General features: G+C 40.6%; 2 protein-coding genes across 2 annotated transcripts in view; both read right to left on the bottom strand.

The window, feature by feature from the left end:
* LOC100448543 (X antigen family member 3-like) overlaps positions 1–11961 on the bottom strand; it is a 52943-nt gene extending 40982 nt beyond the window's left edge. The window contains exons 1-2 of the mRNA XM_002831665.1: positions 11881–11961; positions 11308–11410 (exon numbers count right to left, since the gene is read on the bottom strand). Coding sequence (XP_002831711.1) covers positions 11308–11410; positions 11881–11961 — 184 coding nt within the window. The remainder of the gene's footprint in view (positions 1–11307; positions 11411–11880) is intronic.
* A 6379-nt stretch (positions 11962–18340) lies between these two features.
* On the bottom strand, positions 18341–25208 carry XAGE2 (X antigen family member 2). Its single transcript, XM_009234866.2, has 5 exons — positions 25014–25208; positions 23920–24008; positions 23343–23448; positions 21348–21473; positions 18341–18452 (listed from the first exon to the last, which is right to left on the bottom strand). Exons 2-5 carry the CDS (start codon positions 23998–24000, stop codon positions 18430–18432), a joined length of 336 nt encoding a protein of 111 aa, XP_009233141.1. The 5' UTR covers positions 24001–24008; positions 25014–25208; the 3' UTR covers positions 18341–18429.
* Between the last annotated feature and the right edge of the window lie 863 nt (positions 25209–26071).

The following is a 26071-nucleotide window of genomic DNA, read 5'->3' as shown; positions in this document are numbered from 1 at the left end:
ATCTATACATCTGACAAAGGACTAATATCCAGAATCTACAACAAACTCAAACAAACCAGCAAGAAAAAAATCGAACAATCCCATCAAAAAGTGGGCTAATGACATGAATAGACAATTCTCAAAAGAAGATATACAAATGGCCAACAAACATATGAAAAAATGATCATGGGGGGAGGAGCCAAGAAGGCCGAATAGGAACAGCTCCGGTCTATAGCTCCCAGTGTGAGCGACGCAGAAGACAGATGACTTCTGCATTTCCATCTGAGGTACCGGGTTCATCTCACTAGGGAGTGCCAGACAGTGGGCACAGGTCAGTGGGTGTGTGCACCGTGCGTGAGCCGAAGAAGGGCGAGGCATTGCCTCACTCAGGAAGCACGAGGGGTCAGGGAGTTCCCTTTCCTAGTCAAAGAAAGGGGTGACAGATGGCACCTGGAAAATCGGGTCACTCCCACCCGAATACTGCGCTTTTCCAACGGGCTTAAAAAACGGCGCACCAGGAGATTATAGCCCGCACCTGGCTCAGAGGGTCCTACGCCCATGGAGTCTCGCTGATTTCTAGCACAGCAGTCTGAGATCAAACTGCAAGGCGGCAGCGAGGCTGGAGGAGGGATGCCCACCATTGCCCAGGCTTGCTTAGGTAAACAAAGCAGCTGGGAAGCTCGAACGGGGTGGAGCCCAACACAGCTCAAGGAGGCCTGCCTGCCTCTGTAGGCTCCACCTCTGGGGGCAGGGCAAGACAAATAAAAAGACAGCAGTAACCTCTGCAGATTTAAATGTCCCTGTCTGACAGCTTTGAAGAGAGCAGTGGTTCTCCCAGCATGCAGCTGGAGATCCGAGAACGGGCAGACTGCCTTCTCAAGTGGGTCCCTGACCCCTGACCCCTGAGCAGCCTAACTGGGAGGCACCCCCCGACAGGGGCAGACTGACACCTCACACGGCCGGGTACTCCAACAGACCTGCAGCTGAGGGTCCTGTCTGTTAGAAGGAGAACTAACAAACAGAAAGGACATCCACACCAAAAACCCATCTGTACATCACCATCATCAAAGATCAAAAGTAGATAAAACCACAAAGATGGGGAAAAAACAGAGCAGAAAAACTGGAAACTCTAAAAAGCAGAGCGACTCTCCTCCAAAGGAACGCAGTTCCTCACCAGCAACAGAACAAAGCTGGACGGAGAATGACTTTGACGAGCTGAGAGAAGAAGGCTCCAGACGATCAAATTACTCCGAGCTACAGGAGGATATTCAAACCAAAGGCAAAGAAGTTGAAAACTTTGAAAAAAATTTAGAAGAATGTATAACTAGAATAACCAATACAGAGAAGTTCTTAAAGGAGCTGATGGAGCTGAAAACCAAGGCTCAAGAACTACATGAAGAATGCAGAAGCCTCAGGAGCCAATGCAATCAACTGGAAGAAAGGGTATCAGTGATGGAAGATGAAATGAATGAAATGAAGTGAGAAGGGAAGTTTAGAGAAAAAAGAATAAAAAGAAATGAGCAAAGCCTCCAAGAAGTATGGGACTATGTGAAAAGACCAAATCTACATCTGATTGGTGTACCTGAAAGTGACGGGGAGAAAGGAACCAAGCTGGAAAACACTCTGCAGGATATTATCCAGGAGAACTTCCCCAATCTAGCAAGGCAGGCCAACATTCAGATTCAGGAAATACAGAGAACACCACAAAGATACTCCTAGAGAAGAGCAACTCCAAGACACATAATTGTCAGATTCACCAAAGTTGAAATGGAGGAAAAAATGTTAAGGGCAGCCAGAGAGAAAGGTTGGGTTACCCTCAAAGGGAGGCCCATCAGACTAACAGCGGATCTCTCGGCAGAAACTCTACAAGCCAGAAGAGAGTGGGGGCCAATATTCAACATTCTTAAAGAAAAGAATTTTCAACCCAGAATTTCATATCCAGCCAAACTAAGCTTCGTAAGTGAAGGAGAAATAAAATACTTTACAGACAAGCAAATGCCGAGAGATTTTGTCACCACCAGTCCTGCCCTAAAAGAGCTCCTGAAGGAAGTGCTAAACATGGAAAGGCACAATCGGTACCAGCTGCTGCAAAATCATGCCAAAATGTAAAGACCATAGAGACTAGGAAGAGACTGCATCAACTAACGAGCAAAATTACCAGCTAACATCATAATGACAGGATCAAATTCACACATAACAATATTAACTTTAAATGTAAATGGACTAAATGCTCCAATTAAAAGACATAGACTGGCAGATTGGATAAAGACTCAAGACCCATCAGTGTGCTGTATTCAGGAAACTCATCTCACGTGCAGAGACACACATAGGCTCAAAATAAAAGGATGGAGGAAGATCTACCAAGCAAATGGAAAACAAAAAAAAGGCAGGGGTTGCAATCCTAGTCTCTGATAAAACAGACTTTAAACCAACAAAGATCAAAAGAGACAAGGAAGGCCATTACATAATGGTAAAGGGATCAATTCAACAAGAAGAGCTAACAATCCTAAATATATATGCAGCCAGTACAGGAGCACCCAGATTCATAAAGCAAGTCCTGAGTGACCTACAAAGAGACTTACACTCCCACACATTAATAATGGGAGACTTTAACACCCCACTATCAACATTAGACAGATGAACGAGACAGAAAGTCAACAAGGATACCCAGGAATTGAACTCAAGCAGACCTAATAGACATCTACAGAACTCTCCACCCCAAATCAACAGAATATACATTTTTTTCAGCACCACACCACACCTATTCCAAAATTGACCACATACTTGGAAGTAAAGCTCTCCTCAGCAAATGTAAAATAACAGAAATTATAACAAACTATCTCTCAGATCACAGTGCAATCAAGCTAGAACTCAGGATTAAGAATCTCACTCAAAACCGCTCAACTACATGGAAACTGAACAACCTGCTTCTGAATGACTACAGGGTACATAACAAAATGAAGGCAGAAATAAAGATGTTCTTTGAAACCAACGAGAACCAAGACACAACATACCAGAATCTCTGGGATGCATTCAAAGCAGTATGTAGAGGGAAATTTATAGCACTAAATGCCCACGAGAGAAAGCAGGAAAGATCCAAAATTGACACCCTAACATCACAATTAAAAGAACTAGGAAAGCAAGAGCAAACACATTCAAAAGCTAGCAGAAGGCAAGAAATAACTAAAATCAGAGCAGAACTGAAGGAAATAGAGGCACAAAAAACCCATCAAAAAATTAATGAATCCAGGAGCTGGCTTTTTGAAAGGATCAACAAAATTGATAGACCACTAGCAAGATTAATAAAGAAAAAAAGAGAGAAGAATCAAATAGATGCAATAAAAAATGATAAAGGGGATATCACCACCGATCCCACAGAAATACAAACTACCATCAGAGAATACTAAAAACACCTCTACGCAAATAAACTAGAAAATCTAGAAGAAATGAATAAATTCCACGACACATACACTCTCCCAAGACTAAACCAGGAAGAAGTTGAATCTCTGAATAGACCAATAACAGGAGCTGAAATTGTGGCAATAATCAATAGCTTACCAACCAAAAAGAGTCCAGGACCAGATGGATTCACAGCTGAATTCTACCAGAGGTACAAGGAGGAACTGGTACCATTCCTTCTGAAACTATTCCAATCAATAGAAAAAGAGGGAATCCTCCCTAACTCATTTTATGAGGCCAACATCATCCTGATACCAAAGCTGGGCAGAGACACAACCAAAAAAGAGAATTTTCGACCAATATCCTTGATGAACATTGATGCAAAAATCCTTAATAAAATACTGGCAAACCGAATCCAGCAGCATATCAAAAAGCTTATCCACCATGATCAAGTGGGCTTCATCCCTGGGATGCAAGGCTGGTTCAATATATGCAAATCAATAAATGCAATCCAGCATATAAACAGAACCAAAGACAAAAACCACATGATTATCTCAATAGATGCAGAAAAGGCCTTTGACAAAATTCAACAACCGTTCATGCTAAAAACTCTCAATAAATTAGGTATTGATGGTACATATCTCAAAATAATAAGAGCTATCTATGACAAACCCACAGCCAATATCATACTGAATGGGCAAAAACTGGAAGCATTCCCTTTGAAAACTGGCACAGGACAGGGATGCCCTCTCTCACCACTCCTATTCAACATAGTGTTGGAAGTTCTGGCCAGGACAATTAGGCAGGAGAAGGAAATAAAGGGTATTCGATTAGGAAAAGAGGAAGTCAAATTGTCCCTGTTTGCAGATGACATGATTGTATATCTAGAAAACCCCATTGTCTCAGCCCAAAATCTCCTTAAGCTGATAAGCAACTTCAGCAAAGTCTCAGGATACAAAATCAATGTGCAAAAATCACAAGCATTCTTATACACCAATAACAGACAAACAGAGAGCCAAATCACGAGTGAACTCCCATTCACAATTGCTTCAAAGAGAATAAAATACCTAGGAATCCAACTTACAAGGGACGTGAAGGACCTCTTTAAGGAGAACTACAAACCGCTGCTCAAGGAAATAAAAGACGATACAAATGGAAGAACATTCCATGCTCATGGGTAGGAAGAATCAATATTGTGAAAATGGCCATACTGCCCAAGGTAATTTACAGATTCAATGCCATCCCCATCAAGCTACCAATGACTTTCTTCACAGAATTGGAAAAAACTACTTGAAAGTTCATATGGAACCAAAAAAGAGCCCACATTGCCAAGTCAATCCTAAGCCAAAAGAACAAAGCTGGAGGCATCACACTACCTGACTTCAAACTATACTAAAAGGCTACAGTAACCAAAACAGCATGGTACTGGTACCAAAACAGAGATACAGACCAATGGAACAGAACAGAGCCCTCAGAAATAATGCCACATGTCTACAACTCTCTGATCCTTGACAAACCTGAGAAAAACAAGCAATGGGGAAAGGATTCCCTATTTAATAAATGGTGCTAGGAAAACTGGCTAGCCATATATAGAAAGCTGAAACTAGATCCCTTCCTTACACCTTATACAAAAATTAATTCAAGATGGATTAAAGACTTAAACATTAGACCTAAAACCATAAAAACCCTAGAAGAAAACCTAGGCATTACCATTCAGGACATAGGCATGGGCAAGCACTTCATGTCTAAAACACCAAAAGCAATGGTAACAAAAGCCAAAATTGACAAATGGGATCTAATTAAACTCAAGAGCTTCTGCACAGCAAAAGAAACTACCATCAGAGTGAACAGGCAACCTACAAAATGGGAGAAAATTTTCGCAACCTACTCATCTGACAAAGGGCTAATATCCAGAATCTACAATGAACTCCAACAAATTTACAAGAAAAAAACAAACAACCCCATCAAAAAGTGGGCGAAGGACATGAACAGACACTTCTCAAAAGAAGACATTTATGCAGCCAAAAAACACATGAAAAAATGCTCACCATCACTGGCCATCAGAGAAATGCAAATCAAAACCACAATGAGATACCATCTCACACCAGTTAGAATGGCAATCATTAAAAAGTCAGGAAACAACAGGTGCTGGAGAGGATGTGGAGAAATAGGAACACTTTTACACTGTTGGTGGGACTGGAAACTAGTTCAACCCTTGTGGAAGTCAGTGTGGCGTTTCCTCAAGGATCTAGAACTAGAAATTCCATTTGACCCAGCCGTCCCATTACTGGGTATATACCCAAAGGACTATAAATCATGCTGCTATAAAGACACATGTTTATTGCGGCATTATTCACAATAGCAAAGACTTGGAACCAACCCAAATGTCCAACAATGATAGACTGGATTAAGAAAATGTGGCATATATACACCATGGAATACTATGCAGCCATAAAAAATGATGAGTTCATGTCCTTTGTAGGGACATGGATGAAATCGGAAATCATCATTCTCAGTAAACTATCGCAAGAACAAAAAACCAAACACCGCATATTCTCACTCATAGGTGGGAACTGAACAATGAGAACACATGGACACAGGAAGGGGAACATCACACTCTGGGGACTGTTGTGGGGTGGGGGGAGGGGGGAGGGATAGCATTGGGAGATATACCTAATGCCAGATGACGAGTTAGTGGGTGCAGCGCACCAGCCTGGCACATGTATACATATGTAACTAACCTGCACATTGCGCACATGTACCCTAAAACCTAAAGTATAATAATAAATAAATTAATTAATTAATTTAAAAAAAAGAAAAAATGATCATCATTCAATTCCAACCTATGAGTGAGAACATGCGGTGTTTGGTTTTTTGTCCTTGCTATAGCTTGCTGAGAATGATGGTTTCCAGCTTCACACACTGGGGCCTGTTGTGGGGTGGGGGGAGGGGGGAGGGATAGCATTAGGAGATATACCTAATGTTAAATGACGAGTTAATGGGTGCAGCACACCAACATGGCACATGTATACATATGTAACTAACCTGCACGTTGTGCACATGTATCCTAAAACTTAAAGTATAATAAAAAAAGAAAAAAAAAGAAAAAATGATCAACATCACTAATGATCAGGGAAATGCAAATCAGAACCACAATATGATACCACCTTACTCCTGCAAGAATGGCCATAATTTAAAAATAAAAAAATAGTAGATGTTGGCATGGATGCAGTGAACACGGAACACTTCTACACTACTGGTAGGAATGTAAACTAATACAACCACTATAGAAAACAGTGTGGAGATTGCTTAAAGAATTAAAAGTAGAACTACCACTTGATTCAGCAATCCCACTACTGGGTATCTACCCAGAGGAAAAGAAGTCATTATATGAAAAAGATACTTGCACACACCTGTTTGTAGCAGCACAATTCGCAATTGCAAAAAAATGTGGAACCAACCCAAATGCTGTATGGATTACTACATGCATCTTTAAGTAACAGTAAGCCTTCTAATAATATTACACCACTACATGTACAGGATGTAGTGGTGTAATATTTGTTTACATTTATTTTTCTTCCCTGTGCTTTTGGGATCATATCCAAAAAATCGCTGCCCAGACCAATGTCATGGAGTTGTCTTCTTGTGTTTTCTTCTAGTAGTTTCATAGATTCGGGTCTTACATTATAAGATTTTAATTCATCTTAAGTTTACCTTTACATATGGTGAGAGATGATGGTAGAATTTCATTCTTCTGTATGTGGATATACAGTTTTCCTGATAAGACTTATTGAAGGCTGCCCTTCTCTCACTGTGTGTTCTTGATAACTTTGTCAAAAATCAATTGACTGTAAGTGCATGGATTTGTTTCTGGGCTTGATGAGTCTTCATTACTATTTTATTTATTGATGCTGAACATAATGACAAATAAATTCACTATAAGAAATCTAACAAATCTGACTTTCGTAGTTAAACTCCACTCAAAAACACATACATGAGTCTTGTATGTTTGACTAGTACTTCCATTCCTGGTGAGGTTCAACAAGAGATGAACTTTCTGAGCTTCAGTAACTACTTCCTACCTTGCAAGATAATTGCAAGAATGAAATAAATGAAAATAAATGATAGTGACAATAGTAGTAAAGATCTCACAGGATATAAGTACCTTGTCTACCATCTCAAGGCCTGTATGTCAGAGCCATGATGGAAACTCATGGTTATTTTGTGCCATAAGGGGACAGTGTAGCTAGGACCCAAGTAATTTCGCTTCAGCAAGTTGTGGTGGTTGCTTTCCCCTTTCTTCTACCTAGGGCCTAATTCTTCATCTGGCTCTATAGCCTAGGGACTTCTCACATATTCCGTGGCAAATGGGATCCCCTGCATTTAGTCTCACTTTTTATTTGAACCTTAGCTTTTCAGTCCTTTTGGATCCAAAAATATTTTAAAATCTTTGTAACAGGGAGAAATAATTGCTGTGTATATTCTCCTGCCCCTCCCTAAGCAGCGTGGATTCTGAGTAGGCCCCATTGTTCCATTGTTGGAGAATTATCCTTTTGGGTGTGAGGATATAAATGGAGCTCAGGGTTGTTAGTCATGTATTATGTATAAGAAGAGGGGTATCAGGCTGTATCCAGGCAGCTGCAGGGGCTTGTGATTGAGATGTGGTGACTGTCAGGCTCAGAAGAAAAAGAAAGGTTTGGTGTTTCTCCCCCTCTGCCTTGTATCATTTAAAGAAAGGACGTGTTTGCAGGAGATGTTGTGGCATTTTTCCATGGGGATTGAGACATCAGTTCTTTTCTCCATCCCACAAACTATTCCAAAAGAATTTAGTATTCTTATTATATTTTTTCTGTTGCACAGTAAAACAGGTATGTTATTATTAATTTTTAAAATGCTTTCATAACAATGATTTCATCTGGGAACCCGTGTTAGGTTTATGTGCCACATTTTGACAAATACTTCAAGAGAACAACAAACCCTTTTATGTTAAACGGTAAAATATATGTATTTTATATATTACCATGGATTTACATGAAAACATCAGATTACCACTAAAGTCAATATACACAACACCAGTTCTGCATTCAACACTTTCAGAAGCATTTACTTTCAGGAAGCACAAAGACTGTGAACTTAGACCTTGAATCCCCATATCTGTTTCTTACATTAAAACTCTGACTCACCTTTTTAGTGGATTTAATAATGAGGTCAGAAATAATGAAATACAGCTCATATAACTGGTTAACAGATACTAGACAATCTATAAATATGAGTTATTATTTCCGTTAAAGAACTCAATAAATGCAGCTATCGTCCTAACTATTCACAGCTTTGGTGTAGTCAATCCATTCAAAAACATACATCACAGATCAAAATCAGGTAGGCAGGCCAGGCAAGGTGGCTGTCACCTGTAATCCCAGCACTTTTGGAGGACGAGGAGGGAGAATTGCCTGAGTCCAAGAGTTCAAGATCAGCCTGGGCAAATTTAGCAAGAATGTATCTCTGAAAAAACTTACGTAAGCAAATTATAGAGTGGCAACTTTTAACTTGCTGTATACAGAGGTTAATGTCAGTACAGAAACAGGAGCAGGTAGTTTTCAGAGTGACGGCATAATTAGAGGCATCTTTGTAGGGAAGAGAGGCACCTTACAAAGTTTAAAGGCATGGAAACCTGGAGCCGCCCCTTCTGTCTTTCTTTTAAATAGTGCCCAAAGCTGAAAAAAACAAAAAACAAAAAACAAAAACAAACAAACAAACAAAAAAAAGACATGCAATCTGGAAACAAACACACATGGGAAATCTTATCTCCAAGTGATTCACTCTTGCAGGGATTTCAGTTCCAGAGTGTAGAAAGAGGTTTTATATCCCAATTCATTTCATGAAGCTAGTGTAACCTTGATACCAAAGTCCAACAAAGAGAATACAGATGGCGCCCACTTATGATGCTGCTTCTTGGTTATACTCAGAAGAAAACGCTTTAATATTTGATGATTCAATATAGCTTTGACCCAATTTGTGTCTCCATCTGGTAGTGTTTAAATCTTGCAGTTGGGCATCTGGGGTCTGAACTACCTTTCAAAGTAAATCTGCATTTGAACTCTGCTTTCTGTTTTTAAAGGGGCAGTAATGTTCTCTCTTTGTATTATCAAAATTATAATATTATGGAAAACAGAAAGCACATAATTTTGCATCTTAATGGATAGCATATCGCCTTCTGGCATTTTAAATTGATCTGATTTTGGCAGAATCTTCCCCTGGACATCAGGACCATCTCCCCATTCATTCCCCTTCTTTGACTGAGACAGCTCCTTGAGATCAGCTTCCAGGTCAGGCACTAAAAAATACTAAAGGGTATCAATTGAAGCAGGCAAACAAGAATGATAAATAAGGAAATTATAATATTGTTTTTCTCAGTGTTAGGAAATAAAATCCTCTAGGCTATTGTGGTAATAAATGTGATGCAAAGATGTCATGCCTTTGTTTTCCTGTATTATGAAATCTTATTTTAAATGACAATCTGAGGGTAAATCACACTACACCTCCATTTCCTATACTTTACCATTGTGTATTATAAACAGTAAGTATCAGGTATCTAGGAAATCTGAAGCCTGCTGCATGGACAGCATTTTAATCATAAATTAAATGTAACTTTCTGAAGGATTAGATCAATATAGTGGCAGGTTTATGACAAATCTTATAGCCCTGACATCCATCCCCTGTTTAGATAACTTGAAAATTTTGGGGTAAAAATTAATGAAAGTTATGCTTAGGTCCAAAGGTCCTATATATAACTTTCCATAAATGAATCCCATTAAGAAAAAAGTACCAAATATAACAGCAAAATCACTGTCTTCAGTGAGAGTATGGGAACCTGAGTGCAAAGAAATTAATGGGCGTTGTTGACAGTCATATTCTGGAAACCTCTTAACAGTGAATTGCTAAAATAATCCATGGCCCAAATTTGGTCAGTATTTAGCTTGAAAATGCGGTCCTTTGAGGAAATAATTTCTGTTTCATGACAATCTTATTATACTTTAAACTGTCTAATTATAAAAGTATTGAAGCAACTTTTAAAAGTCCCTTAAAAACCATACTAATATAGCCAATATAGTAATATACCTGTATGCCAGTATCCTGAATTATCCAGCTTTTCCAAAACATACTGTCAAAAATATTGATCGAAGGGAACAGAGGCTATTTCCTTTGATCAGTATTCCTTTGATTGAGCTCGTTTCTGGAGTTGCTATCCTGTATCACTGAACTGTGCCTTTTCCTGAGCCAATACTGAAGTACCTTACAGGAGAAGCACATTCGAGTATTAAGCATTTTAAGCAAAATCAGTCATGTTTTCTAATAACATAGACAGTAGGACAAATACAAACTTTGAAATGTAATTTGAATTCTTTGTCCATGAGTCAAGTGTTCTTGGTAAGCCTCAATCTCTAAGCCTCAGTTTTCTTATTTATAAAGTGGGGCTAACATCCCTATGCAAATGGGCTTTATTCATGGTGTCACAAGGTAGGGTTACTTGGCACTCTACATGCTATTAAAGGGTGCTTACAACACCATTGACACCATGGCTGAGATAATCATACAACAACATTCTAAGAACATCAAATTAAACTAGTGAAATAATGTACATTTGTATATATAAAATTAAATGGTTTCATCTGATTTAGCAAGGACTAAATATTTTCAAGCATGCAAAATAAACCTCGAAAAAAAAGAGAAGATTCATTGCATCCAGGGACTTCATGAAGCTGCAAACTACACTCTTCACTTTTCCAGCCAAATTTCAGCAAGTGTTTGAGAACGTTTTCTAATGTTTTCTTTCTTCTGTTACTGTTTATGGCATAATGCATGATGCACATATAGGCCTCCTCTGCCCCCACCGCCACCATAGACATTCTTTCTTTCCCTTCCTAGCACCTTGAATCTCAGCAGCACCCTGATCTTCTCTCTCCTGACCATGTGTAGGATTTTGACTTTCAGTGGGTGGTTTCTCTTCTTGAGGCTCTTCATCACTGGGTTGCTGGGACGAGGGGTGTGTGTTTATGCAGATTAGAAAGTTCTGTTATCAATATATGTCAATAATATAAATATACAGAATACATATTTTTCATCATAAGTCTAAAGACATTTCTCCAACACTATTCCATATCCTTATTCTTCATAAAGTTACTCTTCCCACAGGGAGGTCATACTCTAAGACAGTTACCTTCAAGGGCTTTGGAAGCCATTTTAATTTATGTTGGGAGGAATGTGTGTAATCTGTTACGAATAAACATGGGGAGGAAATCATGGGTGAAATCTGGGGAACACAAGATAATTCATCCACACAAAACCAGAATGTAATCCTCTTGGACTTGCCTTTCCTTCATGAGATGCCATGATCATTTTTCAGCATGGCAGACCTTTATCAGTATATGTACACTAGTTCAACAAGACTATCACAAATAGAAATTTCTGCTAACAGAAAACATGGAATGTTAAGGCACTAACGAGCATAAGCCCAATCAGTTCAGGAAACTGTAAACTTCCTCTTGGTCTAGGCTTATATGTTGATCTTCCTTGCCAACTCATATTTCATTCTGCAAACAGAATACTGTGATTGGGAAAGTGTACTTGAGAGGATTGCTGTATTTGACCACTTCCATCGCCATATGTAAACTTGTAACTGCATTAAAATTTGGAAATACTTTGAAAGTAAGTCCCAGGGCAAGTTTAAGTGTGTGTGCCTTCTGAATCAAATGCTTGCAAAGCCACTTAAGGTGGTCAAATTAGCAGTGTCTTAAGGCTCCTGGCAAAAGACACAGGGTATTTCTGATGAGGTTTAGTTTCACAACTGGACTTTCCATAGTGGAGATGTATAGGAAAATACAGCTACAGAATTAAAATTGGAGTGAACACAGCTTTCGTTACACATCTGTTAGCTAGGCCCATTTTCCCTCTAAAATCAAGTTTTGTTGAAATGCACAACCCAGCCCATTTGAACATCCATGGGGGAGTTGAAGTTGCCACAGCACTGGCCACTCCTCACTGGACACCTATGTGGGCACTCTACAGACCTCGGGGCCTGGGTCACCAGCCTACAGCATTCCCAGTTCCCAGGCCTGTTCCTTCCCACCCATGCTGCCCCTTCCTGGTTCCCCACCAAGAAGTCTGGAATCTGTCTTCTATTGGGGTTTCCAGGGGCTTCCAGGACTCAGATACCTCCAACATTACCTTCAGCACTCGCCCCATCTTCACATGAGCTACCTCCACTCTGTGGTCCACCTTACTCATGACGTCGAAGGCCTTCCCCCGCTAAGGCCAGGGACTAGGCTGCCTGAAGCTCAGGAAGTCTGCTGGCTCCTCCTCACACTCACTCACACTACACCTCCTGGGGGGACTGGCCTTCGCACCTACCAGCTGTGTCTCAGTAGAGGAGAGTGTAGACCACAGGACCGCCACCCTCCCACCCTCACAGCTCCGTGGCATTCACCATGTGGTCGAAGGGGCCGACTGGACCATGCCCAGTGAACATGCTCACTGAGGTACAAGGAGCATGCGCAGTGAGATGGGTGCCTGCCTTGTAGGCTGTGGTACCCTGCCTCGCTGCATCCTCCACTTCCTCCAAGGTATCCACTAAGGACTCTGGAATCCATCCTTTTTGGGCAGTTAGTTCCATATGCTCTAAGAATTCAAATACCTCAAATAGTGTCCCCCTTCATAACTCACTCCATGTTCACCAGGCCCTCCTCCCCACTATGGCCCTCCTTCTTCCCTTATCCGGTACCCCCAAGGGGTGCATTGCTGCCTGTTAGGAGGACAACAACCTCAAGGCCCTTCTGCCTAGCAGGCTATAGACTGCGCCTGCGGGCTTCTCCTCACAGTCACTCACACTGAAACTTCTGGGACAACTGATCTGACAGCAGGGCACATGGGCAACAAGGGGTGTACACACAGAGTCAGGCACATGCAGGGCCGGCCAGGGTTTCCCGCTGTCCGCAGACCCACATCCACAGGCTATTTCTAGTAGAAAGAAAATGACTTAAGAGATCTTTTTTTTCTCTCTTGCCAAACCATTCTCAGGGGGCCCATGGAAACATCTCCACATGAACCTCACTGTCCAGGAAGCTTCTTTCACAACATAGACCATGGAAAACCCTGGCAGGTATAATTTCCACAAGCATTTGAACAACAGGCACTCCCAACTCTTCTGCTCTCCCTTGTATGGCTACTGCTAGAATCTTGATAAATACCCGTCCCAGGATCCCTTGCAGAGGGCGGGGGTGCCGCAGCTTCCCAGGTGATGCTAATAATATACACCTCTTAAAAGATTTGGGAAGTAGAAGTCATTTTCTTATTTCACTCCAAAATGGTCAAAGGTGTGAATGGTCAATATGGGAATGTTTGGGCAGGTGTGAATGGTGAATCTGCAAATGCTTGGGAGGTGTGAATGGTAAATGGAATGTTTGGGCAGGTGTGAATGGTGAACATGAGAATGCTTAAGCAGGTGTGAATGGTGAATGTGGGAACGTTTGGGCAGGTGTGAATGGTGAATGCTGGAATATTTCGGCAGGTGTGAATGATGAATGTGTGAGTGTTTGCAGTGGCTTCAGGATTCTCCTACTAATCATCTGCCTCAGGACTTCAAGGGCCAGATACATTTGGCAGACGTCTCCTGCAGTTGCCTGAACAGGCGTATTTCACTGTACTCCAAATCTAGTATGATTTCCATGATAACTGTGTATTTTATGAGACTTGATTATTCTTCCGTACTATTTTTTTACTGATGCTGAACACATATAATTTAATAACAAATGACTTCATGATAAGAAATTTCCAATACTATAATACTCTCACAAAATGCCTCATTCAAATCGAGGAGGGGTTTTGGCATTTAGTGAGAGCAATATGGTATTGGAAACAGGATGAGAGTGAAAGTGAGAAGTAATTCTCTCTTGGTCATGAATTCAGGTTTTGAAGTTCTCTCATCACTGCTCAGTTGCTCAGATATAGACATCATTACATGGTTATTACATTAGTAGAAGAAGCAGGAGTGCTAGCTTATAAAATAGATACGATAATACCTCCACAAGGGCATTAAAAGTATTTGTATTCGTTTGTTAAGGCTGCCATCAAAAACTACCACCGACCGGATGGCTTAAACAACACACATGTATTTTGTCACAATTCTGGAGGCTACACGTCTGAGATCAAGGCGTCAGCAGAATTGGTTTCTTCTAAGGCCTCCCTCCTTGCCTTGTAGTCCGCTGTTTTCTCTCAGTGTCCGCCTTAGTCCTCCCTCTGTACATGTGTGTGTCATCATTTCCTCTTCTTATAAGGGCACCAGGCAAATTGCCTTAGGACCACTCTAATGACCCCATTTCACTTAATTACCTCTTTAAAGTCCCCACCTATCTCAAATATAGTTACATTCTGTGGCACTAGGGGTTCAGACTTCACCATATGAATTTTGAGCAGACACAACTCAGCCTATATGGTACTAAAGACAGTATTAAAATAAGGCTGGTCGTGATATGAATTTTGAGCAGAGACAACTCAGCCTATAGCAGTATGACTGTTAGTTTTATATTAATACTGTTTATTTTTGAGACATAGTGATTCATTCAGAGGACAGAAGCAATCTGCTGGGAATTATCAGAGGTTCCCAAACCCAGTGTACCCGTGTCTGCCCTGGCATTCTCTGTTGCCCTTCTACATACAATGCTCTTAACTGAAGCCAGCCCCTCACCTCAGCTCAGGATCCATACCCCCCACCTTCCCAGGGGCTTTGCTCCTACAGTGATCACTCCCCTCTCCTGAACCATCAATGGCTCCTCCTATATTGGATCATTCCCAAAGCTAAGGGGGAACTCACCTTCTTCTCCCATGTCCTTCTGTAGCTACTAACATGTTTATCTGCTGCCCTTCAAAGGAAAACTGCCTCAACTTATACAACTGACTTCATTGGAGTAAATTTTCAAAGTTACCTAGAAAGGAAAATGAGCCAGAACAGCCAAAACCATTCTGAAGTATAACTTTGGGGAACTCACACTACCTAATATCAAGAGTCACGTTAATTCTATAGTAATCAAGAGAATGTGGTATTGGGGAAAAAATCAACAGATCAGCAGGGAGTCCAGTAATGGACTCACAGACATGATAAACTGATTTTCAGAAAAGGCGCAAAGGCAATGGAGAAATTATCTTTTCGAGAAATTGTCTTGTTGTACTCCTGCTACTTGGACACCACATTTATTGTTTTTATCCCCCTGGGTCCCTTCCCTGTGTTTCTCCTTTGCACTTCAGCTGTTCTTCTGTTTAAGGGTCTTCTGTAAAGGTGCCCCCCTCCCCCTACCAACAGTGTGACAGCCTCCACAGCAAGTACCACATATTGTTTGTTGGTCTTCTCATTTCCAGCATCCAAGACATTTCCTATAACATGGCAGTCATCAATGCATATCTGTTGAATTAAATTATCAATCTTTTGTAATGACCCTAACAGAAAAGCATCCCCTCTATTTAGGAGTCATTATTGGAGATGGTATGTTTCTAGGCACCTTACATATGGTTTTGTGTCAGACACTATAGGGCAAAGGCTCTGCCATGGTGTCTTGGAGATCTTGCAGGTCACCACATAGGACACGTAGGCAAAGCCAGACTGCAGGCTAACCTGAGTGTTGGAAGAATACCTGGATTCCTTTTGTTGCAAGGTGAGATAGGCAGCCTGGTGGGAGCTGCCACAGGTATTTTCTCACCAGCTCCCTATCTGGTTGGAGGTTGACACGAGACCATTCTTTATCCATTTCCCTAGTTTCCATTAAGCACGGGCCTTTCCTCATCTTAGGGTACAACTGTGGAGTATAAAACTGCTCACTGCCTTAGGGTACAGCTGTGGGCTCCTCACAGGCAGAGAGACCCACCGTCTGCTCTGTCATTGTATACCTCCGATTCAGTGTCATACTGTGGGACTAGGGACACAGTGCTGACACAATGCTGACCTTGCTTTTACTTTGCCTGCAATCAATCAACCATTTGGACCCATTTAGGCTCATTATCTTCTTATTGGTCAAATCTATGGATGTGTGACAAGCCAAACTAACAACTGCAGTGGTGATCCTTGCTGCCCTGTTAGCCACCACAGGTGGACTGCTTGAACACTTGACACATTATTGTGTTGTGTGGTGTTGGCTGACCAGAAGGACTTATTCTTCACAGCATCACACACAGCAAAGGGCACAGTGTTCGGCACATTCCATTGACTTAGGGTTGGCCTTGTCAGACTGCGTTTATTTACAGACCAACTTTAGAATTGATGCCATGTCTGACACCAGCTACCCCGGTTTTTAATTAACATATTTATTTAAATTAAGTAAGTCTCAGAAGTCAAATTCATTTAAAAAGGTAACTTGATACCCCTACTTGAAATTTAAGAGCAGTTATTACTTACTAAACGTGGTTGTAAAGGCAAAGGGAATGAAAAAAATTGAAATTTTAAAAGAAGAAAAGAAATATTATAAACCAAATTTATCTACAGTGTATTGCCTAATCCATATGTTATTTCATTTATTCTTCATAACAAGTATTTAGTGTAAATATTCTAATTTCTACTTTAGAAATGGGGACATTGCCTCACAGATTATAATATCTTGCCCACCCTCTCAAGGCCAGTGTGTATGAGGCAGGATGGAATCCCACGGGCATTTCATGCCATAGCCTGTAAGGAGACAGTGCAGGTAGGATCCAAGTCATTTTGCTGCAGCAAGTTGCCCTGGTTGCTTTCCCCTTTCTTCTGCCTAGACCCTAATTCTTTCATCCAGCTCCATAGCCTAGGGACTTCTCACATATTTTGTGGCAAATGGAACACCCTTAGAAAAGATGCAGATGAGGAGACACATAGGGTGAGGTATGTAGGGAGCGGCAGGGAGTTTCCATGGCCTCTACGGGCATGCTACCCTCCATGTGTTCAGCTAGCCAGAAGCTCTCTGAACCGTGTCCTTTTGGGTTTCATGGAGGTTTTCATTATGTAGGCATGACTGATTAAAATGTTGGCTTGCCATTGGTGAACAACTTAACCTTCAGCCCCAACCTTCCCTGAAGTTTGGGCATGGGGCTCAAAGTCCCAACCCTCTAATTCCTCATCCTAGAGCTCCTAGGGGCTGTCAGACATCGGTCAACTCACTAGCATTCAAAAAGACATCACTTTGTAGGAGTTGTATGCCAGTAAGCACAGTCAATGACCAAATATACATTTCACCATGCCACACTTGTGTATCAGCTAACTCAGAATACAAAATATCAAAAATGATACTTTTTTTTTGAAACAGAGTCTTGCTCTGTCATGGAGGTTGGAGTTGCAGTGGCATGAACATGACTACCAGCATCCTCGACCACCTGGGCTCAAGGGATCCTCCCACCTATGCCTCCAGAGTAGCTGGGACTATAGTTATATTCATTCATTCATTCATTGTAGTAGAGAGGGGTTCCTATGTTCCCCAGACTGGTGTCACTTTCCTGAGCTCTAGCAATCCTCCTACCTCAGCATCCCAAGGTACTGGGATTACAGGTGTGAGCCATTGCACCTGGCCACAATTCTCAATAGCATCAAAATACCTGGGAATGAAATTAACAGAAGAGGCTGGGCACGGTGGCTCATGCTTGTAATCCCAGCACTTTGGGAGGCCAAGCAGGCAGATCACGAGGTCAGGAGATTGAGACCATCCTGGCCAACATGGTGAAACCCCATCTCTACTAAAAATACAAAAATTAGCCAGGTGTGGTGGAACGCGCCTGTAGTCCCAGCTACTCAGGAGTCTGAGGCAGGAGAATTGCTTGAACCCAGGAGGCGAAGGTTGCAGTGAGCTGAGATCATGCCACTGCACTCCAGCCTGGCGACAGAGCAAAATTCCATCTAAAAAAAAAAAAAGAAAGAAAGAAAGAAAAAAAGAAATTAACAGAAGATGTGCAAGACTTCTTTGGAGAAAAGCTTAAAACTTTATTAAGATATTTTAAAGTAAAATATCTAATATAAAAACAGTTTGTGTTGTTTCAGCTTATCTTCCTTTAAACCTGTGATTTCCCTTCACCTGTAATAGAAACATAACAGGTGGAACATTACTAGCAGAACTGTATTTAGATCACATTAAGATATGCAAATGACACCAAAGTTTTTGTTTCATACAGTGGACTAAGACCATAAGCCCAAGAGTCACCCTCTGGCTTACGTTCAATTAGACCTCTGTGGAGACTTTGGAGATAAACTTCCAAACATATACATTATTAATATTTTTTAAACACACCCTGCTTTCTAGTGCTACAAGGAAACCAAAAGACAGTCCGAGGTCAGAACACATTAAATCAAGTGAACCTCTTAAAAAGGGATTCAATGTATAAAGCAAAAATTGTGTATAATTTTACTAAAAATATAACCAACACACAAAAAAACTAAGAAACAAAGGAATTTATTAAAAATGTATAATTTAATATTTTGGCTTAAAACTATGGTCTGGATGTCTAATAGGCTCCTGGAAATAGTATGAAAACTATCTTTTAAGAAAAGAGTTAATGTCACATTAGGAGCTGCATATGTGTGGTGAATAGAAAGGACAGTATTGCATTTGTTTTTTCCTCTATTGTGCCAAAGTGCAAAAATGTTGCTTTGGGTTAGTTTACCCTTCTGTAGATATTAAGGTATGGTAAACATCTGTCCCCAGTTTTCACCTATAGTCCTGATGTTAATACAAATATCTCTTTTTACACTTGAAAAAATTCTCCTTTGTATAATTAATTATATGATCGCATTGCTTTTAATCTATTATTATCATTATTGATATCAAAATATGAAAGAGGTATATATCATGAACAGTATGGCACAAAAAAAGAAATGGAAAGGGAAATGGAGACGTAGAGGAAGACATCTAGAATAACTAAATATTTATTTCTAAAAGTAAATATTATCAAGGGACAACTAGCAAATTTCACAAGTTCATGCACAGTCTTTGTGATGAATAGATATTCAGGTACTACTGGGATATATTTAATAATGCATGCATTCCTAGCTTATCAACCATTTCATCTATATTCTGAAAATACTGGAGTTTAAGAATGTATTCACTTTCAGCTGGGCGTGGTGGCTCACATCTGTAATCCCAGCACTTTCAGAGGCCAAGGCAAGTGGATCACCTGAGGTCAGGAGTTCGAGAACAGCTTGTCAAACATGGCGAAACCTCGTCTCTACTAAAAATACAAAAAATAGCCAGGCATGGTGGTGCGTGCCTATACTCCCAGCTACTCAGCTGAGGCAGGAGAATCACTTGAACCCGGGAAGCGGAGGTTGCAGTCAGCCGAGATCATGCTGCCGCACTCCAGCCTGGGCAACAGAGCGAGACTCTGTCTCAAAAGCAAAACAAAACAAAACAAAAGAATGTATTTACTTTCAGTTATACTATATATTCAATATCTGTGTCTTCTTCATATTCTGTATTGTGCTTTTCCCATTTTCTTCAAGACTGGGGAAACAGATAGTCTATTCATAGCTATTTTTAAAATAAACAATGTGTTAAATGTATTACTTTTGGATTAGTTTTCCTAATCCAAACTCCAGGTTCGTACCTGTCTGTTATTAAGTACCTCTTTCCTTTTCCATTAGGTTTATTCTGTTGCTCTTTTATTATTATATTGATTATTATTTTATCATGTAATTTGCTATCTATTCTAATAAGATGTGCATTTAAGGCTATGATCTTCCTAAGAATACAACTGAGGCTTGTTCAATCGGCTCCTGAAAACTATCTTTTAATGTAAATAGTTTAATGGAATGGTTCAGCAGTGCAGAGTAAAACATTTAGGTAATTTCTTCCCTAAACATGAAGTTCTTCCTTTAAATTCAGAAGTTCTTCTAATTAACAGTCAGCAATTTATAAAAAAAAAAAATGTGTAAAATATACTTATGTTGACTACTCAAGAATTAGTACATTATAGCCTTTGAACTTTAAGTCCTATCATCTGATGTCTCAAGGCAGAAACCTGTAATATGTAACCTATGATATGGTTAGAGGTGATTATATCATGTGTGTCTTTATTACACACAGTAGCTCATGAAGACTGACAGGAGAGCAAAAAGCATGCTTAGCACAGGCATCTTACACCCACCTCGAGCATCACTGACCTACATGCATTCTCCCTACTTCATCAGCCACAGAAAGTAGACTGTCTCTTGCCATTTTATTATTCAGTCATTCAAGGCTTCACGGTGGGAAGGCTTTAAAATGCAATTATTTTTTAAGAGCCAGATAATTCAGAATTTGACAAAATCTAAGAACACTGATTCAGGTCTCCATACTGGAAAACAAACATCAAGCAGAGTGCCTGCTCATTTTCTTAGAAGCAATGAAATCTCAGCTCAGATATTGTAATTGGACTGAAGCTGATTGTTAGGAAAAACAAATCATGGGAATCGGAATACCTTTCTATTCTCTCCAACAGAACCAGAGCATGCAGAAATCAGCATTGAAACGGATTTTAATACATTTGATCTGCATTCATCATTTTCAACAACAGCAAAGATGGGTGTAGAATTTATGGAATTTGTCCAGATTCTCACAAATTGTCATAGAGCTGCTACTAGAATCTCCTTCAGTGCTCAGCATATTTCACACAGTCTGGTATTACAAATGCATTATGTATTTGTTAAAAGCAGAAATTAGAAAAGAATTTGAAAATTGTTAGCTGTTAGTTATACTCAGAAGTAAGAAAATGCTGTCATATTTGATGATTCAATGTGGCTTTGACCCAATTTGTGTCTGTATCTGAGAGCATTTAAGTCTTGCAGTCAGGCATTTGGGATCTGAACTACCTTTCAAAGAAAGTGTGTATTTGAACACTGTTATTAAAGTGGCAGTAATGTTATCTCTCTATGATCAAAAGTATAATATTGTAAAAAATAGAAATCACATAACTTTGTGTCTTAATGAACAACACACCTGCTTCTGGCATTTCAAAGTGCTCTGCTTTTGGTAGAATCTTCCCCTTGATATTAGTACCATCTTCACATTCATCCCCAGTCTTTGTCTGACACAGCTCCTGGAGATCCGCTTCCAGGTCAGGCACTAAAAAATACAACGGTTATGAACTTGAGTAGAAAAACCTGAAGTATAAATAAGGAAGTAATAATATTCTATTCCACAGAGTTATGACATAAAAGCCTGTAGGCTAGTGTGATAATAAATGTGATGCAAAGCTGTCACACCTTTGTTTTCCTGTATTATGAATTCCTATTTTATTTGTTTTTTAATACAGGGTTTCACTCTGTCATCCAGGCTGGAGTACAGGGGTGCAGTTACAGGTGACTGCAGCCCTGGCCTCCTGAGCTCAAGTGATTCCTCTGTCTCAGCCTTGCGAGAGGCTGAGACTATAGGCACATGCCACCACCAAGGCTAATTTTTGTATTTTTTTGGCAGAGAAAATTTTGTGGTGTTTCCCCATGTTGCCCAGGCTAGTTCCTAACTCTCAGGCTCAAGGGACCCACCAGCCTCGGCCTTCCAAAGTGCTGGGATTACAGGTGTGAGCCAATGTACCCAGCCTGAAATCTAATTTAAAATGAAATCTAAGGATAAATCACACTACACCCTCATTTCCTATACTTTGCCAGTGTGCATTATAAACAATGAGTATCAACTATGTAAGATATCTGAAGTTTGCTGTATGAATAGCATTTTAATAATAACTCAAAGATAATTTTCTGAAAGACTATATCAATGTATTCCTGGGCTTATGACAAAAACTTACAATTGTGACAACCATATCTTGTTGAGGTAATTTGAAAATTATTTGGTTAAAATTAATTAAAATTATGCTTAGGTCCAAAGGCCCTAAATGTAACTTTTCATAAATAAATCCCATTGAGAATATAGTACCAAAAATAAGAGGAAAAAAAAATCACAGTTTTCCCATGAGAGTTCAGGAAATTGAGTGAAAGAAAGTAATGAGTGTTGTTGACAGTCATATTCTGGAAACCTCTTAACCGTGAATTGCTAAAATAATCCATGGTCCAAATTCTGTCAACTTTAGCTTGAAAATGCTATCTGTTGAGGACACAATTTCTGCTTCATGATAGTTTTATCATACTTTGAGTTTTCTAACTATAAAAGTATTTAGGCAACTTTTAAAAGTTCCTTAAAAAACATACTAATATACCTACCTGTATGCCAGTGTCCTGAATTATCCACCTTTTACCAAACATACTGTCAAAAATATTGATCAAAGGGAACAGTGGCTGTCATTCATTGAGCCCTTTTCCGGATTTGCTACCCTGATTCACTGAATTTGTTTTCTCCTGAGCCAATACTCAAGTACCTTACAGTACAGACACATTCAAGTATTAAGCGTTTTAAGCAAAATAATTCACGTTTTCTAACAACGTAGATGTTAGGAAGAACACAGACCTTGGAACGTAATATGAATTCTGTCTCCATGACTCAAGTGTTCTTGATAAGCCTCAATCTCTGAGCGACTATTTCCTTTTTATAAAATAGGGCTAATATCCCTATGCAAATGGGCTTTATTCAGGGTGTTATAAGGTAGGGTGACTTGGCACTGTATATGCTATAAAAGGGTGCTTATAACACTGTGGACACCATAGCTGAGCCAATCATACAGCAACATTCTAAGAAGATCAAATTTATCAAGTGAAATAATGTACATTTTGATACATCAAATTAAACAGTTTCATCTGATTTAACAAGGGATGTATTTTCAAGCATACAAAATAAATCTTGAAAAAAAGAGAAGATTTATTATATCCAGGGACTGCCTGAAGCTGCAAACTATACTCTTCACTTTTCCAGCCTACTTTGAGCAAATGTTTGAGATTCTTTTCTAATGTTTTCTTTCCTCCTATTACTGGTCATGGCATAAGGCATGATGCACACATAGGCCTCCTTCCCCCTATAGGCATTATTTCTTTCCTTTCCCAGCACCTTGAATCTCAGCTGCACCCTGATCATCTTCTCTCTTCTGATCAGGTGTAGGATCCTGACTTTTAGTGAGTGGTTTCTCTTCTTTAGGCTCTTCGTCACTGGGTTCCTGGGACAAAGGGGAGGCAGTATGTGTGCAGATAAAAAGTTTTGTTATTAATACATGTCAATAATACAAATATACAGAATACACAGGTATTTCTAATCATAAGTAAGTCTAAAGACACTTCTCCAACACTGTTCCATATACTTATTCTTCACAAAGTTACTCTTCCCAAAGAGAGGTTACTCTAAGACAGTTACCCTCAAAGGCTTTGGAAGCCATTTTAATCCATGTTGGGATGGATGTGTGCAATCTGTTATCAGTAAGCATGAGGAGGAAGTCATGGTGAGGAACACAAGATTATCCATGCAGGCAAAACCAGATTGTAATACTCTTGGAGTAGTCTTTCCTTCATGAGATGCATGATCATTTTTATCAACATGGAAGACCTTTATCAGTGTATCTATACTAGTTCAACAACACTATCACAAAAGAAATTTCTGCTAATAAAAAATATCAAAGTATTAAAGCACTCACAAGCATAGCCCCAATCAACTCAGGAGGCTGTAAACTTCTTCTTGGCCTAGGCCTATATGTTGATCTTCCTCGCCAACTCATATTTCACTCTGCAAACAGAATACTGTGATTGGGAAAGTGTGTTTGAGAGGATAGCTATATTTGACCACTTTCATGGCCAAATGTTAAATTTCAGTTTTTAAAAAAGTTTGGAAATAATTTGAAAGTAAGTCCCAGGGCAACTAGAAGTGTGTACATCTTCTGAATCGAATGCTTGCAAAGCCACTTAAGTTGGGCAATCTAGCAGAGCAATGTCTTAATGCTCCTGGCAAAAGATACAGGATATTTCCAATGAGATTTGGTTTCACAGTTGGATTCTCCATAGTGGAGACATTTAAGTTTACACAGCTAGAGAATTAAAACTGCAGTGACCACGGCTTTCGTCACACACCCATTTGTTTGGACGATTTCCCTCCCTAAAATCAAAGTTTCATTGGATTAGTAACTAACCTGCACATTGTGCACATGTACCTTAAAACTTAAAGTATAATAATAATAAAAAACAAAACAAAACAAAACAAAAAAACAAAGAGCCATGAGGCAAGAAGATAGAGCAATTAAATGTAATTATGTACAAGTTTAAAAAAACAGAAAATAAAAAAATAAAAAGGTAATATAGAACTATTAAAAAAAAAAAAAAGTTTTGTTGGAAAGCACAGTCCCACCCATTCGAACCTCCAGGGTGGAGTTGAGAAGTTGTGACACCTCGCTGGACGCTCCTCACTGGACATTTCTACCCGGAGCTCTACAGACCTCGGGGTCGCAGTCACCAGCTCATAGCATTCCCACTTCCCAGGCCCCTTTCTTACCGCTTACACAGCTCATTCCTGGGTCCCTACCAAGAAGTCTGGAATCTGTCCCATTGGGAGTTCCAGGCACTTTCGGGACTCAGATACCTCCAACAGCACCCCGAGCATTCACCCCATCTTCATCTGGCTCCCCTTCACTCCGGGGCCCACCTTCCTTATGACCTAGAGGCTCTTTACCCTTTGAGGCCACAGACCACGCCGCCTGACCCTCTGGAAGCCCGCTCACTCCTCCTCACATTCACTCACATTTCAATTCCTGGGAGGACTGGCCTGTGGACCTATAGGCTGCGTCTCAGTTAGGAGAGAAAGAGTCCAGATGGCTGGAACGTGACCCTCACACTCTCACAGCTCCCCAGCGGTCACCTCGTGGGCAAAGGGGTCGAAGGGAAGATGCCCAGTGAACACGCACACTGAGGCAGGTGTCCAAGGAACATGCACACTGAAGTCGGTACCTGCCTTGTGTGCTGAAGTGCCCCGCCTCGCCCCACCCCATCCCACGTCACGCAGTCCTCCGTCCCCTCCCTGGTTCCCACTGAGGACTCTGGAATGCATCGTCTGTAAGCAGTTTCATATGCCTCGGGGACTCAAATACCACAAATAGTTTCCCCGTTCAAAACTCACTGCTTGTTTACCTGACCCTCCTCCCATCTATGGTCCTTCTTCCTCCCTTGTTCGGCACCCCCACCACAGCCAGGCCATGGCTGCATCGCTACGTGTTAGAAGGACGGGGACCTCAAAGCCCTTCCACCTAGGATGCCATGGACCGTGCCCGCAGGCTCCTCCTCACACTCACTCACACTCAAACTTCTAGGACTACTGATCTGCAGACCTACTGGCTGACTCCCAGTCGGCAAGACAGAAGGAAGTCACGATGTCTCTTTGCACAGCTTTGCTGGGACAGAAGGCAGACAGTAAGGCGCATGGGCAACAAGGGACTTGGGCAGCAAGGGGCGTTCACACTGAGTCAGGCACATGCAAGGCCAGCCAGGGTTTTCCCACTGTCCCCAAACCAGAATCCCCAGTATGTTTGTAGTAGAAAGAAAGGGACTTAAGAGATATATTTTTCTCTCTCTCTCTTGTCTTACCATTCTCATGCATCCAGAAACTTTGGGAACAGAGAGTCCCATGTCACCCTTAGTGGTTGATGTGTCTCAGAAAGACCTCTTGTGACAGAAATAAATTATTTTAATGTCTATATTTATACATGCTTTTCTTTTTTTTTTCCAGACAGGGTGTTACTTTGTCGCCCTGGCTGGAGGGCAATGGCATGACTTTACCTCACTGCAGCCTGGATCTCCTGGGCA

This window comes from Pongo abelii, chromosome X, assembly GCF_028885655.2.
Source record: "Pongo abelii isolate AG06213 chromosome X, NHGRI_mPonAbe1-v2.0_pri, whole genome shotgun sequence".
In the NCBI taxonomy this organism is placed as follows: Eukaryota; Metazoa; Chordata; class Mammalia; order Primates; family Hominidae; genus Pongo; species Pongo abelii.
The sequence above is the reverse complement of the archived record's forward strand: the minus strand, read 5'-3'. Positions and strand labels throughout refer to the sequence as shown.